Genomic DNA, 16,781 nt, shown 5'->3' with positions numbered 1-16,781 from the left:
AGTGCTGTATCCTCACTGTGAAAAGATGAATCTCAAAATCATCCAGTCGTTGAGAAGGGCTCAAATATGCAAAAATGCTGAAAAAACAAAGAATTTGTTGGACCTGAATGATTTTTCTGAAGAACAGCAGGCAGTTAAGGACAAACAAGTGACTCATGAACAACTATCACAAAACAGGAAAACCAGCTGTGGATCATTCAATAACAACAAAGTATTAAGAATCAAGTGTACGTAAACTTTTGAACAGGGTCATTTTTATAAATTCAACTATTATTTTGTACCTTGTGGACTATATGTAAACATCTTTTATGTGAAATATCTTATTCAGGTCAGTACTAAATAAAAAATAACATGCATTTTGTATGATCCCTCTTATTTTGGTAATCTACAAGGTGTATGAATACTTTTGACCTCAGCTATTTTTAGGGGCTTTATTCATTTGTTCATTCATCCATTGCATTTATTTATTTTGTAGATATTGATAGATATTTTTTGAAAAATATGTTGAAATATGCCTGCTGTTGTATGAGTATTTAAATTAGACACTCATTTCTTCACACCTACAGCACAGATACACAAAAGTCTGCGTTGTTTACCCGGTTCAGTTAACACCAGACTATTACCATCTACAGAAAGCGGTTAACAGCAGTTGATTGACAAGATATGTTTGTGTGCATTTTCTATTCAGGTTTGGATTAGTGGTTCTTTCCATCATGCCGGTGCTGGTGGACAGGCTTCAGCTTCAGAGAGTGTGAGCTCCACTGAACTGCGGGGATGAACATGCCATTGCACCAAATCTCTGTCATCCCTCGTGATGTCACTTCCTCCCGGGTGTCCAGCAGCGGGAAGGCAAAGGAAAAGGACAAACAGGTTTGTCTTCCACCTGATAGACATAGAAAAACAGGCGGTACTCTAATCTGTGACCCTTGTCATACCTTCATCCTCATTCCGACTGAAAGACGGCATCCTGTTTTCACAGTTCTGAACGTTTGTTTGCCCTCTCAGGAAAGGATTTTAGAGGCAAACCTTGTACGCACGTATTCGTCAGTCTGAGCTCGAAATTTGCTTGTTTGTTCCGAAGTTGTTCTGTGAACTCAGTCTCAAGTAATGTTGATATTATATGCTTTCGTGGAACACTCCTAAATATCAAAACTACTGACACAGATTACAATAAAGGAAGTTGATGAAGTAGAGGAAGTCACACATTCACAAGATTGGGTGCTTTGGAGGGGGGGCTGGTTTCCAGTAAGTGTTGCAGACAGGAATGACTGTGAGGAGAACTATAAAACAAAACAAAGTGTGATTGATATCATGGTGCCTGTGGGCTTTGTGGTTTTCCGCATCACAGAACTCTCAAACCTAGGAATTATTTGGGACGCCGTGCCTTTAAGAATTCTTTGCGCTTATTTAGCATGAGGTCATAAATGGCTCTTTATTATCTTCTTATTGGACATCCCTGTTCTCATTTTGAATGAATTATCGTGTGCTATTTTTCATTACTGTTCTTTGTCATTTTTTATCTAGGGATGCACTGAAATGTAAATTCTGGCTGATACAGATAAGACGATAATTAAGGGATAATGTACTTTCCAGCTGGTTTTTATTGCAGAATAAACTCCGATAGAGTGATCAGGACCTTGACGAGAAGCGGATGGATCTTGCTTCATCCTGAAGTAGTTTATTTTGCGATAACAGCTGGATGTACATAGTCCTGAAGTAAATAATTAGACACACAATATTGATTTAAGTTTAAATATTTTATTAGCTCTTGAAACACAAAGCTTACGTGTAACACAAAGCTTATTGTATAAGGCACTGTTTAAAATAAACAAAAAATAAAGCTGTTTGTAAAAAATAAAGTTGCTTTAAAATGCTATAAATTAATTTATATTATAATATAACAGTGTACATTGTAAAAAAATTATAATTTGATTAAAAGGGGTAAAAATTAATTTAGTTATTTTAGTATTATTTATATACTATTATAGTGTTATTATATATTTTAAATGAGCTTTTTTATATTTTTATTTTTCATTTTAAAGTCGATTTGTGCTTTTGTCATTTTATTAGCTTTTGAAAAATATTAATATAAATATAATATTTTTAAATGGCTTTAATTTAGTTTTATTTCATAATATAATCATATCCAGTGTAAAAGGGGTAAAAATGCTTTTTTTTGATATCCTAAAGATTACATTTCACCGTGTTATTAGTAGTGTTATTAATTATTAAATTATTAGTGTTTATCGTCATTTTTTTAAAATTATTTTACGTATCGTTAGTTGTTCTGGTGTTAAGAAGTAATGCCAAGATTTCAAAATAAGATGTTTTATTTTCAATAAAAGCTCTTTTTGAACTGGGAATGAAGTTTGTTAACATACTGTACACTACTGTATTATTCAAATTTATTATTTATTTGTATTTATATTATTTATTATTTATAGATATTTATTTTTTTTATAAAATAAGTCTCTTATGCTTACAGAGGCTGCATTTATTTGATTAGAAGTACAGTAAAATAATATAATTCAAAATTACAATTCTCTATTTTTATGTACAGTATTTTAAAATGTAATTAATTCCTGAATTTTCAGCATCATTACTCCAGTCTTCAGTATCACATGATCCTTCAGAAATCTATTATATTATATTATATTATATTTATATTATATTATATTATATTATATTATATTATATGCCACTTTTTATATTTTTGTGGAAAAAACTATGCATTCATGTTGTAGATGAATGGACAATTCAAAAGAACAGCATTAATTTGACATCTTTTGCAATATTATAAATGTCTTTACTGACACTTTTAATCAATATAATATGTCCTTGATGAATAAAAGTATAAATTTACTTCAAAAAAGGAAAAATCTCACTGACACTAAACTTTTGAATGATAGTGAAGTGTACTGAATTTACAGAATATGAATGAAAAACGTATTTCTCATGATATATAAAGATATCTTTTCTTCCCAAAATGCATATATTGTGGATATGAAGTGAGATATGGTTGAAACTGTGTTTCGGAGGTGGGGAAGCTGTGGTGTCAGATGGTGTCCAGCCTTGTGACCCAAGCTATTATCATCTGTTTGAAAACTGAAAGCGTATTTTTTCTGATTCGTAAACACTTGGGCCCAAAGGAACCTTAATATTTATCCTCATCAGTTTTCAGCTTGTGTAGCTGTGCCAGCAGCTCTTTAGTCGTGCTCTTTCGTCCTCTTCTAGTCCGGCGCTGTGTTTAAGGAAGACTGGACGGTGACACTAATGAGTGTTGTTTCACTGGTGGGCCTGAGGCCGGTAACCCATCAGCTGTTTGTTTGTCAGAGTCGGGCAGGAAACAGGAGACAGGCTGGTTTTTTTTTCCCTCTTTGTTTTTTTCTTTGGCTAAACGGCCTCAAGTGACTCAAGTAGCAGGAAGTCTGTTAAATCGTAAATGTCGGTATGTCAGTCATCGTTCCCAGACTGTTTTTTATGAATCACTTTTAATCAAAGTCTGTGTATGTTTACATTTCTACTGTTTGGCAGCTGCGTCTGACCTAGAGGCATTTTGATTATTTTTTTTAATAGAATTGTGGTCTTGTGTACTCTGCGTTTGTCTAGGTATAGTGGTTTGTGTATCAAGCTCACTGTGGAGTTACCGATAGTCATCGTAGATGGGCTTGGCTGTCTGTCAGTTTGATCTGTTCAGGTTTTATTTGCTGTCTCTATTTTTATGACAGGAACTTCACAAGTTTCTGCCTGACTGGCAGTGGCAGTGTGTTGCCCAGAAGTGATTTTTTTATTTATTTATTTTTGTAACTATGGAGCTGTGGACTAGAGCTATATAGGCAGGTGATGCAGAGAAGTCCATTATGGGTGAATCTCACGACGAACATGTGCAGGTCAAATTGTTCCCTAATATATCCCTAGTATTTGCAATATTTATTATATAATTATACTATTATTATATTATAAACAATTATCCATATATATAATAATCCAATCCTTATTTCTGTACGGAGATTATATACTATATATATATATATATATATATATATATATATATATATATATTGTATAATATTAAATGTGTATGTGTTATTTTAGTAATTATTTATATACTATTATAGTATTTATTAATAATTTGAATTACCTTTTTATATTTATTATGCTCATTTTAATGTTTTTATGTGCTTTTTAATTTTTTATTTGCTTTTGATAAATCTTTAAAAAATAAAATATATTGAGTATATTGAGTTAAATACTTTGCTATTTATTTTTTTATTTTTTATGTATATATTTTTGCACTATGATAATGTAAACTGGGGGGATATGCTCAATTATCATAAAAAGTAATGTTATAAATAAAATATTTCTGTTTAGCTTTATTTATTTTTCTTTCAGTTTACGTTTTAATAATTTAAGTACTTTAACACTCACATTTAAGTTTTCTAATTTTCTCATTTCAAATTTTAGTTTTTCATCTAATATTTTTATTTATTTTATTTTATTTTATTTTATTTTATTATTTTTTTTATTATTATTTAAATGCCCAAAAATGGCTTTAATAGTTTCAATAGTTTCAGTTAAGAATACAAATATATAATATAAGTGTAGTATATTTTTATACATTTATTTTTTATTTACTTATTTGTATTTTTTTTTTTTAAATAATTTTAATAAATTGAAGGTGGTACAACAAAATAATGCTATTATAAATAAATACTTTACCATTTATTTTTTATTTTTTATATTTTTTTGCACTATGATAATATAAACGGGGGAAATGTGCTTAACTGTTGTGAAAGTAATGTTATTAATAAAATATTTCTATTTAGCTTTAATTTACTTTTCTTTCAGTTTAAGTTTTAATAATTTAAGTACTTAACACTCACATTTAAGTTTTCTAATTCTAATTTCAAATTTTAGTTTTTCATCTAACATTTTTTTTTAAATTTTATTTAAATGCCCAAAAAATGGCTTTAATTGTTTCAATGTGTCAGTTAAGAATACAAATATATAATATATAATATATAATATATAATATATAATATATAATAAGTAATAAGTATAGTATATTTAGCTTTAATTTACTTTTATTTCAGTATTAGTTTTAATAATTCAAGTACTTTAACTTACACATATCTAATCTTTCTAATGCTGTAATTTTTAACTTTAGTTTTTCATCTAATATTTTAATTTAATTTAATTTAATTTAATTTAATTTAATTTAATTTAATTTAATTTAATTTAAATTTAATTTTAAATTTAATTTTATTTAATTTTATTTCTTTTATTTCTTTATTTAAATGACCAAAAAATGTTTTTAATAATTATAGTTAAGAATATATGTGTATGTGTGTGTGTGTATATTTTATTTAAACATATTAAAGAATGTTACAATTTTATATCTTTTTATTCATTTATTTATGTATTGTTACAATTTGAAAAAATTAAATGAAGTATTTGTTTGCAATATAATAATATAAACTAGGGAAATGTGCTTAATTGCCATGAAGGCAATATCATAATGCAAAACTGGTTTCATTCTCTTTATGCAAAATGTAATTTCTTTTGAACTGGTGCTCAGATATAATGGTGATGTTCTTGACAGGCTTCGTGAGACTCACCCTACATCAGTGATGGCACTCAGTGTAGTTTATGAGGCTCTTTTGATTGATGTTGATTGATCAGATGCATAGAGATGGGTGATGGGCCATGAATATTAGTCACTGAGACACGATAATGAAACACTGCAGGAATTTAATGACCGCAATTCTTCAAAGCTCCATCAGTGGATTGTGCTGCGTTTAGTATGACGCTTTTATGTGCAAACGCTTTGAGCTTTGAGGGCATTTTTCTTACATTTCATGCCTGGTATAAACGATTATGTTGCCCTTCCCTCATTAATACTTTGCTATAATCAAGCTCGACGCTGAATTTCTGTAGTCTAGAGAGACAAATCTTCGCTCTTAATACCTAGAGCCTGTGTTTGGTACAGACTGAGAAGTTGGCACCAGTCACAGTATCGTTTACCTCTCGCTCAGCATACAGATCAGCCGGGGGGCGTATCGCCATTAGGCAAAGAAAGCACAGCCCATCTGCCTGTTGCAGACAACTCCTCCTCTGTGTCTCAGTGGAAAGAAACCCTCATTCCCACTGCTTTAGATTCAGCGCCAGCTGCCATTGCGGATGCAGTGCTATTGAATGATCTGAAATGAACAAGTGTCAGAACTATCAGGTACATAACACGCTGTTATTTCTTTGTTTTGTTTTGCTGCTACAAACATGACACGCTCACATCAGTGTCATGTTGATCTTTTGAATGATAATCGTGTCTGTGACTGGCAAAATTCATCACTGTGTTTTTAAAATGAATAACATTGAGGCAGCAGTGTATCCCAATGCCACTCATACACTATTAATAGGCCCAGATTGAATCTACAGACTTTTTGCTACCTTTATCAATAGACAGCAAGACTCAAACTTTGGTTACCCATACTAAAAGGCAAATTTCACTCACAAATGATCAATAACAAGGCCAAAAAATCATCATACTATCATCATGCTAAATAGAAATATTTTATTAATAACATTACTTTCACAGCAGTTAAGCACATTTCCCCCATTTATATTATCATAGTGCAAAAAAATATAAAAAATAAAAAATAAATGGTAAAGTATTTATTTATAATAGCATTATTTTGTTGTACCACCTTCAATTTATTAAAATTATTTAAAAAAAAAAATACAAATACAAATAAGTAAATAAAATATACTACACTTATATTATATATTTGTATTCTTAACTGAAACTATTGAAACTATTAAAGTCATTTTTGGGCATTTAAATAATAATAATAAAAAATAATAAAATAAAATAAAATAAATAAAAATATTAGATGAAAAACTAAAATTTGAAATGAGAAAATTAGAAAACCTTAAATGTGAGTGTTAAAGTACTTAAATTATTAAAATGTAAACTGAAAGAAGAAGTAAATAAAGCTAAACAGAAATATTTTATTTATAACATTACTTTTTATGATAATTGAGCATATTCCCCCAGTTTACATTATCATAGTGCAAAAATATATACAAAAAAAAAAAAAATAGCAAAGTATTTAACTTAATATACTCAATATATTTTATTTTTTAAAGATTTATCAAAAGCAAATAAAAAATTAAAAAGCACATAAAAACATTAAAATGAGTATAATAAATATAAAAAGGTGAAATTTGCTTAGAAAAACAGATACACAACAGAATAAAGAAAGCCATTCAGGTTTAAAACTGTATTAGGCAATGGTGTAAAATATTATTTTTATTTATCTGATGAAGAAAAACTGACATTTAAAAGTTTGAGGTTGGTAAGGTGTTTTAATGTTTTTGAAATAAACCTCTTATGCTTACCAAGGCTGCAATAGTTTGGTCAAAAATACAGTAAAACAGTAATATTCTGAAATATTTTTGCAATCTGAATAAACTGTTTTCTGTTGTAATATATATTAAAATGTAATTTATTCCTGTAATGAAAAAGCTGCATTTTCAGAGTATTATAGTATTCAGTGTCACAAGATCTCATGGCACATTTTTTATTATTATCAATGTTAAAAACGGTTGTGCTGCTTATTATTATTTGTGAAAACCCTGATATATTTTTTCAGGATTCTTTGATGAATATAAAGTTTAAAAGAACATAGGGCCCTATGAAAACTGTTTTATTTTTCCCAAATTGTGTTTTATTTTGTTTTCCAAATTCCAGGTTGTTGTTTTTTTTTTTTTTGGTTGAAAGTTTTCTGGATACCAATTTTTTCTGTTTTAATTTTATTAAACTCAGTTTTAATGGTTAAATGAAAACATTATAATCCAAAAACCATGTCTAATTATTTGAAATCATGAAACTTTGACACTTCAACAGCAATTTATTAAAAGTTTAACAAAAATTACATTTTGAAGACCCTATGAAATATGTTTTATTTCTTTTGTCGAATTGTTTTATTTTTTATAAAATTCTGTTTCCATTAATTTTCTGGATTTCATTTGAATGGTTTCATTAAATTTTAATCATCAAAAGCATCTCTAATTAATAGATTTGTATAAAAGTTAATAGTTTATTATTATTTTGTTTATTTCTTTTTTTTCAGAAATACTGCGTGTATTTAATTTTTTCTGGTAAATAAATTAATATTTTTCTGGTCAACACTCCTTAAAAATGATGATTTAACAATAATTGTATTATTATTATAGTAGTAGTAGTAGTAGTATCATTATATATTAAGTAATATATTTCTGTCACAGTTTCTTCAAATTAAACTGAACTTTTATTTTGACAGGTTGCTCTGAAGACCTTAAAGTTTCTGTTTGTTTATAATATGACCATAGTTTTTTCTCCAAAGAAACAGTAAAATGAGCTTGACTCTCAGATTATGTTCTTGTGTTCATGTACTAATATATTGAGGCTGAAAACAGAGAGCGTCACGCACACTTCAGCATTTATTCACGCAGAGAGACGCAGAACATGCGGGATTCGTATTTAAATAGTATTTTTGCGGTGTAATATTCACAGACACTAGTCCATATCACATTATGATTTAAGTGTACTGACCTATTTTCGATTTATTAATCTAAAATTTGGCAAATCCCATGACATTTTTAATGACGTTATATATTAAATTCCATTTTTATGACCGGATTCAGCGATTCCGTTCACGTTTTCCACATCTCCGAAATCATAGGGCCTAAAGTACAGCATTTCTTCAACACTTTTTCTGTCTGTGAACCATACTAATACCATAGTATTCTTTGAAACGCCTCCGAGTACAGTGTACAGTACCATCACGTGTATGAATTTCATTCAGTTGCATTGCATAGTATTTCAAAGTACCATGATATTACCCCTGGACACCATCATCGTATCACGATAGCGCCTCAGCAGGAGGGCTGTGTGAAAACGATCTGAAAGCGTGGAGCTGTTTCGAGCTTTGTGATCAAACGCTGACCTCTGGACACAACTATTTCTTGGAAGCTGTTTGTCGTACAGCATGAAGCTTTCATGAGCAGCTGCCGTGCGCAGTAATCTCTCAAATAATGCAGGGAGAATGAGCCTTGTGCGAACTGACAGACGCGAACAGAAGGAGGCAGAAATTGAACTGCCACTTTGGCATAAATACAAACAACTGTATTTATCTGTGAAAAATGTAAATTCGCCTGTTTCGTAAGTCTCTATATTTTAAAAAGGCGCTTCGTAACCCGGAGGGCAGGGAGACTGGCCAAACATTAACACGGCCATATTGTCCAAATCTGTCTTCCCTAGAATGCTCTGCTTTGGGCTTTTTGGATGTTAATAATATGCTAATAAAGATAAGAGCCTCGCAGCTCTGTAAAATAACGTGAAGCCACCAGGACGCTTCAGGGGAAATGTTTACTGAGGAGCGACAGGATTTTAATGCCAGCGCTATCTTTGTAGGACGCTTTTAAGCTTCGTCAACACTCTAATCTCCTAGAGAGAGACCAAGGTGCCATGTGATTGCCAGAGCAACTTGTTTGTGTCAGTGTTTGACATTTGCCGTGATATCAGCATAACTCAGAGTGTGGTCTTTAATGCTGCTTCGGAGTAAACTGTCAAATCTGGAAGTTTCTTTTGCATTTAGCGGACTGCATGCTTCAGTGGAATGCTTATTTTCTCCTTTAATAAATATCTGCCTAATGCCAGTTTAGTTTGAGGTTTCAAAGTATAACGAAGCACACCTAAATAAGAGAACTTTATTGATGACGTATAGGAAATACACAGGCACTGTAACTTCTTGGGCTGGAACTTTCAGGGGAAGTATATATTATATTTCAAATGTTACAATATCATGATTTTGCTCATTTCGGTACTTGATAGGCTGCTGTTCTGAAGTTCACCAAAGTTTACCCAAACTGATGCGAAACGGGCAAATCTGACAACATAGAGGAACAACATGGATAAAGCAGAGTATCTTTTCATAGACTTAACAGATCTTCAGGTGAGTGTATCATTAAGCTGATTTAATTTTTAGACTTATATTTACAACACTGATCAATGCACATACATAAGTGAATATTGATTTCTGAAATATGTACTCGCAAATGATGTTAAATCTCATATTTCTTGTACTTGCATTTAATTTCAAATAATTACATATTAATTTCATTTGCATAAAATAAAGGGTTAGTTGACACAAAAATAAAAATTCAATGCACAATTCTGACTTTTTTTGCAATTGCGAGTTTACTTGTTGACTTTTTTTCTCAAAACTGAGATATAAAGACACAATTTTGAGAATTAAAGTCGCAATTTTAAGAAAATAAAGTCGGAATTGCAAGATATAAACTAGCAATTCTGAGAACATAGTCTTTTTTTGACTCAAAATTGGACTATATAACATGCAATTGCAAGTTTATATCCCACCATTCTGAGGAAAAAAGTCAGAATTGCGAGATGTAAACTCACAATTGCAAAAAAAAAGTCTTTTCATTTTTGAAATGCTGATAGAAGAATTGCAAGATACAAACTCACAATTACGAAAAAAGGCAGTTGCGAGATACATACAATTGTGAGAATAAAATCAGAAGTGCAATTGCAAAGAAAGTCAGAATTGCGAGATGCAAACTTGCAATTGTGAGAAAATTTTGAGGGGAAAAAATCAGAAGTGCGAGATACAAATTCGCAATTGGGAGAAAAAGTCAGAGTTGTGAGTTTTTATCTTGCAAATCTGACTTTATAACTCAAAATTGCAAATTTATATTTCGCAATTCTGACTTTATTTTTCACAATTGTAACTTAAACTCGCAATTCTCACATAAATTTGCAATTCTGAGAAAAAAAACTCAGAACTGCGAGATAAAAAGTCGCAATTACATTTTTATTTATTTTTTTATTCAGTTTGAGACAGTTGTGAGAATAAAATGGGCAAACTGGCAACTGCAAAAAGTCAGAATTGTGTTGCAATTACTTTTTAATTTTTGAAATGCTGAAAGAAGTCCCTGCAAGATACAAAGACAGCAGAGGTTTGAGACAGTTGTGAGAATAAAATCAGAAGTGAAATACAAACTGGCAATTGCAAAGAAAGTCAGAATTGCGAGATGCAAACTTCGAATTGTGAGAAAAAATCAGAAGTGCAAGTTTTTATCTTGCAAAACTGACTTTATAACTCGAAATCGCAATTTTGACTTTATTTCTCACAATTGTATCTTAAACTCGCAATTCTAAGAAATAATATCTCACAATGCTCACATAAATTTGCAATTCTGAGAAAAAAAGTCAGAACTGCGAGATAAAAAGTCGCAATTACATTTTTTTTTTTTTTTTTATTCAGTGGCGGAAATGGGCTTCCATAGGGGCTTCCCTTTGACCCTGCACAGACAGCAGAGCTGTGAGACAATTGTGAGAATAAAATCAGAAGTGCGAAATGCAAACTAGCAATTGCAAAAAAAACTCAGAATTGCGAGATGCGAACTCACAATTGTGAGAATAAAATCCGAAGTGTGAGATACAAACTCACAATTGCAAAAAGAAGGTCAGAATTGTGGGATACAAATTTGCATTTGTTAGAACTGCGAGATAAGCAGTTGCAATTACCTTTTTATTTCTTTTTTATACAGTGGTGGAAATGAGCTTCCATAGCTTTCCGACCCTGCATAGACAGCAGATTTATCCATATGAATTAGAACTCTTAATCCAAGTCTTTTAAAGAGACATGATTGCTGTAGAATGAATATAATTAATATAGGCTTTTAGTTGCACATAAACACTGATCAACACGCATACACGGAGCACACCAAATATGGTAAAAGAAGCATATTTGCTTGACGTGAGAACAAACCTTTTTGGTTCTCATGCATAAAGTATATAAAAAAGTAAAAAATAAATAAATAAAAATTTATATGGAACTGTTGATAGGAGAGACTGGGAATGGGTTTGGGAAAGATACAGACTGAATTGAACCTGCATTTCCATAAGTCAAAGACTTTTTCATGCTTTATCAGTGTACACTGATTAAAAATGTGTTTATTTTTGACCATGTACTTTGAATGAAAAATAAAACAACAATGAAACAAAAACGATTGATTTTACCACACATCCCACTCTGCTGTACTATTCCTGCCTCCACTTGATTTGTCTTGAGAGATTAAGATTATTGTAATCTAAGATGACCCACTTCTCATTTCCCAGCAACAGATTGTGAGCTCCTTCTTGTCGTTTTGAGGAAGTCCTCATGCTTGTGAGGAGCTCTGACAGAAACTGACAAGCTGAACGCACACTGCTGCAGGGCTCCATCTTGGCTGAGGGAAAGCCTCTGGCCCACATAGTTTACATTCTTCAGAAAATGTCAAAAAAATTCTCCCACTTTCAGCACGGCCTCTGGGGGAAACCTTCAGACGCTACACACACATGCTGCCTTAGATGGCAACAGGTGGAGGCAGTGCTTACAGAATATTTTCTAAACCTAGGGAGCATTTGAACTATGTAAACTACTGTGGGAGGATGAAAGCACATTTGGCGTGCTAATTATATTCAGTGATTTAGATGATGGCCTGTGTGTTCATTAGAAAATTAAACTAGACTTCATGGAACCAAATGTGAGCTAAGTGCACAGTTAGGCTCTGGTCCAAAACCTGGTGAGCTAACCAAACTGAAACCGATTTGGAAGGCCCAATGTAGGCATTATCGCCCTACGTTGTACCATTGGTGTGTGGTGGTGTTTATTTATATTTTTTTAATTAAATGTAAATTCATGTCCCAGTCACATTTTCTTGGATAAAGGAGAAGTTCACTACCTGAACCAAAATTTACAGATAATTTACTCACCCCATTGCCATCCAAGATGTTCATGTCTTTCTTTCTTCAGTCGATAAATTGTTTCTTGAGGAAAACATTTCAGGATTTCTCTCCATATAGTGGACTTCTATGGTGTCCACGAGTTTGAATGTACAAAATTCAGTTTAAATCCAGCTTCACATTTACAATTATATACTTTTTAACGTCAAATGCTCGTCTTGTCTAGCTCTGCGATGCACATGCGTAGTCTGTGTAATCCGGGTAAATACAGTTAGGATATGTCAAAAAACACCCATCTTCAACATCCAAATTGTCCTATATTGCTGTTTTACCTTTTTTTTGTAAAGGGCGTTTGATCTTCTTTGCATGTTAAATTTGTAAACACTGGATCAGTACTTCTGAAGCAATGTAGGACGATTTTAAAATTGGGGAAGAAAATGAGATGGGAGTTTAACTGTATTGATCGTATTGAACCAGAAAAAAAGTTCATGCAGACTTAGACAAGATGAGTGTTTGAGGTTAAAAAGTATATAAATTGTCAATTTGTTTCGAAAATGACCAATTGTTTTGCTAGATAAGACCCTTCTTCCTCGGCTGGGATTGTTTGAAGCTGCATTTAAACTGCATTTTGGAAGTTCAAACTTGGGGGCACCATTAAAGTCCACTATATGGAGATAATTCATGATTTTTTTTTTCCTCAAGAAACATAATTTCTTATCGACTGAAGAAAGAAAGACACGAACACCTTGGATGACAAGCGGTGAGTAAGTTATCTGTAAATCTTTGTTCCAGAAATGAGCTTCTCCTTCAAATAAACATACTTACACTATCAGAAAAATAAACAAAATCTATTTTATATTTTGTACGTTAACAATGTAATCAATATTCTGTTTATATAAGCCAAGAATGAATCTCATCAAGTTAGTCATTTTACATTTATTCCAAAGTAACTCAAGGCAGTAACAATTTAAACAATATATTTTATTTGTGAACTTATGTTATTTTTCTTTTTAATAGTTTAGAATTTTTCGGATAATCAATCATCAAAGCTTAATAAATATTGATCACCGAAATGAGATTTACCATAAAATTTCACCAAGCTGATCACTCATTAAAAACTCCAACAGATCATGTTTTCATGCCATTTCAAGTCTTAAGTATGTGAGTATCTAAGTATGTGAGTTGTTTAATTGCTTTTTTTAATTAGTCTTCCCATTAACGCCATTCTATTGTTCATTCAGACTGATTTGTGAACGCAGAACGTGCACAAACACAAGAGGCGGGATTTAGAGCATGAACCAATCACAGCCGATCATAACCAGTCATATCCAATCATTGCCCCCTCTCATGTCTGTTAAAACTCAGTGGGCTCAGGGGAGGCAAGAGAGCATTTCTCTTGCATCATCCATCATTTTTTTCAGTTTTGGAAGTTTTGGAAAAGAAAGTAGGCAGCCAACATTAGATTCCTTCAATGAAATGTTGTGCTTTGGATATAGTCATTATTTTTTGTTGCCGATTTGCTCATATTTTTTAAGACATTTGGTAAAATTTATGCGCAACACATTAATTTAGATTGTCATTGATTTACAGCCAGGGTTGGAAAATAAAGTCTTTGCTTCATGTTTAGTTTTGCACACCCTCTTGTTCCCAATATAATCACTTGAGATTTCTAATGCTGCAAAATATAATTAACTTGTAGTGAAGTGTAGCTTTATCCAGGCCTTTTGGCAGTTAATTAACGCAACAAAATGACTTAAAATATACGCTGCGTTAAGGTTTATTACGGAAGTGGTAGTTTTGCCTTTCGGACTGCATCTGGTGCAAGTCTTGCAACACTGAAAGTGAGAATTTTGTGAGGAGATGCCAAATAGTTTTCATCATGTCTAAAAAGCAGCCATGAAGAAGAACTGTCAGTCACGCAAAATCACAAGCGTCGGTTTCGTCTGCGTTGTCAGGCCCGTTCGAGCTTGATGACATCACTGAGACAGTCAGACAGCAGAGGTTTCTGAAATAAACCACATGTGCATTGTACCCTCTATATTTCGCCCAGGCATCCTTGAGAAATGAACTGTGAAAATACCAATATTGTTGTCAGCATGACTCGTCTGTGTTGTCCATCATTCTGTAGGTGAGTTGCTGCATTGCTGGTGTCTCGCTCCTTCTTGCTTTCTTATTATTGCTCTTTTCCCCCTTTATTTTCGTGGTGGTGTGGCGGTTAAAGACGTGGGCTGAGATGCTAATACCCCCTAATTAACCTCAAGGTATAATTTTCTCTGTCTCCTGCTTTAACTCGTATCCAGTGAGATGTGAAGTTGGATTCTGCAACACTGCCTCAGTCTTAGTCCCATATAGCCAGCTATTTGGCAAAAAGTCAGTGTATACTGGCCAAGAATTGTCCACTTAGACAGCCACTTGACTATCATGTTATGCAACCCACATTTTGTTTTGATTTTATGTGCCAGAGTTATCAGAAATAGATAATAGGCATGCACCGACAATTTTGCCATTATAGGCAAAACTTGGAAATATGCTATTTAAATGCAACGAGTGTATTTAGGCATTTCAACATTATTGTACAATATGAAAATTAATATTTATTTTAAGATTTGCTAAAGATTACATTAACAGTGTTAGCAAATTATTAGTGTTTTAAAATAATAAATGTAAATGTAAAAGAAGAAATTAGCATTCAGTACGATATTAATTAGCATTGTTATATTAATTGCAATGTTATATTAATTATAAGTAATAATTCTATAATTCTATTTTTATAATATATTTTTTGTGTCATATATATATATATATATATATATATATAATTTCTCATTTCTGTAATTATATGATATATATGTAATAGGTTTATATATATATATATATATATATATATATATATATATATATATATATATATAATGTAATTGATACATATTGTAATTATTATATTTCATTACTATTTAATATTATTTAATAAACTTTATTTAATTTACATTACATTAGTATTGCAACAATTTTAAATGTTTTAAGTAATTTAATAGCATTGGCCGATAACTGATGTGATACCAATATATCCATCCATCCATCCATACTCTGTATTTAGGCGTTTCAATATTATATTGTACATAATGAAACTTAGTATTTTTTTGTGATTTGCTAAAGATTACATTAACACTGTTAGCAAATTATTAGTGTTTTAAAATAATAAATATGAAAGTAAAAGAAGAAATTAGCATTCAGTTTTATCTGTATTAACTATTAGTAATAATTATATAATTATATTTTTGTCATTACATATATATATGTATATATATATATATATATATATATATATATATATATATATTTAATTATTTATTAGCATTAGGAAATTAGCATTCAATAAATAATGTTATTAATTACTACTAATTATTAAACAGTAAATATTATAATAATTAGTAATAATTTTATAATTATATTTTATATATAATCTCATATTATATATATATAGAGAGAGAGAGAGAATTCTATAATGATAATAATGAATATTTATTTATATTTATATAATGATATAAATTAATATTTATTTTAAGATAAAGATTACTAAATATTGCATTAACAGTGTTAGCAAATTATTAATGTTTTAAAATAATAAATGTTAATGTAAAAGAAGAATTAGCATTCAATATGATAATATTTATATAGTATAAATCTGTTTTGATTATTAGTAAGTCTTAAAGTAATTTCATAGTATCTGCTATTATGATTAAAGTAATTTAATAGTATCGGCAGATAACTGATATGATATCAGTATATCCATCCATCCATTCTCCAAACCACTTGGCTACCATACGTGTGACCCTGGACCACAAAACCATTTTTTTTTTTTAATTGACAATACAATGACAATATATGAAAATCTAGAAATATTGAGAAAATAAATCGCCTTTAAAGTTCTTAGCAATGCATATTACAAATTAAAAATTAGGTTTTGATATATTTGCGGTACACTGTAAAA

The 16,781-nt window shown here is 30.9% G+C and overlaps 1 protein-coding gene across 2 annotated transcripts in view; it reads left to right on the top strand.

The window, feature by feature from the left end:
* marchf8 (membrane-associated ring finger (C3HC4) 8) overlaps window positions 1-16,781 on the top strand; it is a 137,468-nt gene that overhangs the window by 26,959 nt on the left and 93,728 nt on the right. For both annotated transcript variants that reach the window (XM_051125725.1, XM_051125724.1), the window contains exon 2: window positions 689-870. In XM_051125725.1, coding sequence (XP_050981682.1) covers window positions 775-870 — 96 coding nt within the window. In that variant the 5' untranslated portion in view covers window positions 689-774. The remainder of the gene's footprint in view (window positions 1-688; window positions 871-16,781) is intronic.

The sequence above is a fragment of the Labeo rohita genome, chromosome 13 (genome assembly GCF_022985175.1).
Source record: "Labeo rohita strain BAU-BD-2019 chromosome 13, IGBB_LRoh.1.0, whole genome shotgun sequence".
In the NCBI taxonomy this organism is placed as follows: Eukaryota; Metazoa; Chordata; class Actinopteri; order Cypriniformes; family Cyprinidae; genus Labeo; species Labeo rohita.
The sequence above is the reverse complement of the archived record's forward strand: the minus strand, read 5'-3'. Positions and strand labels throughout refer to the sequence as shown.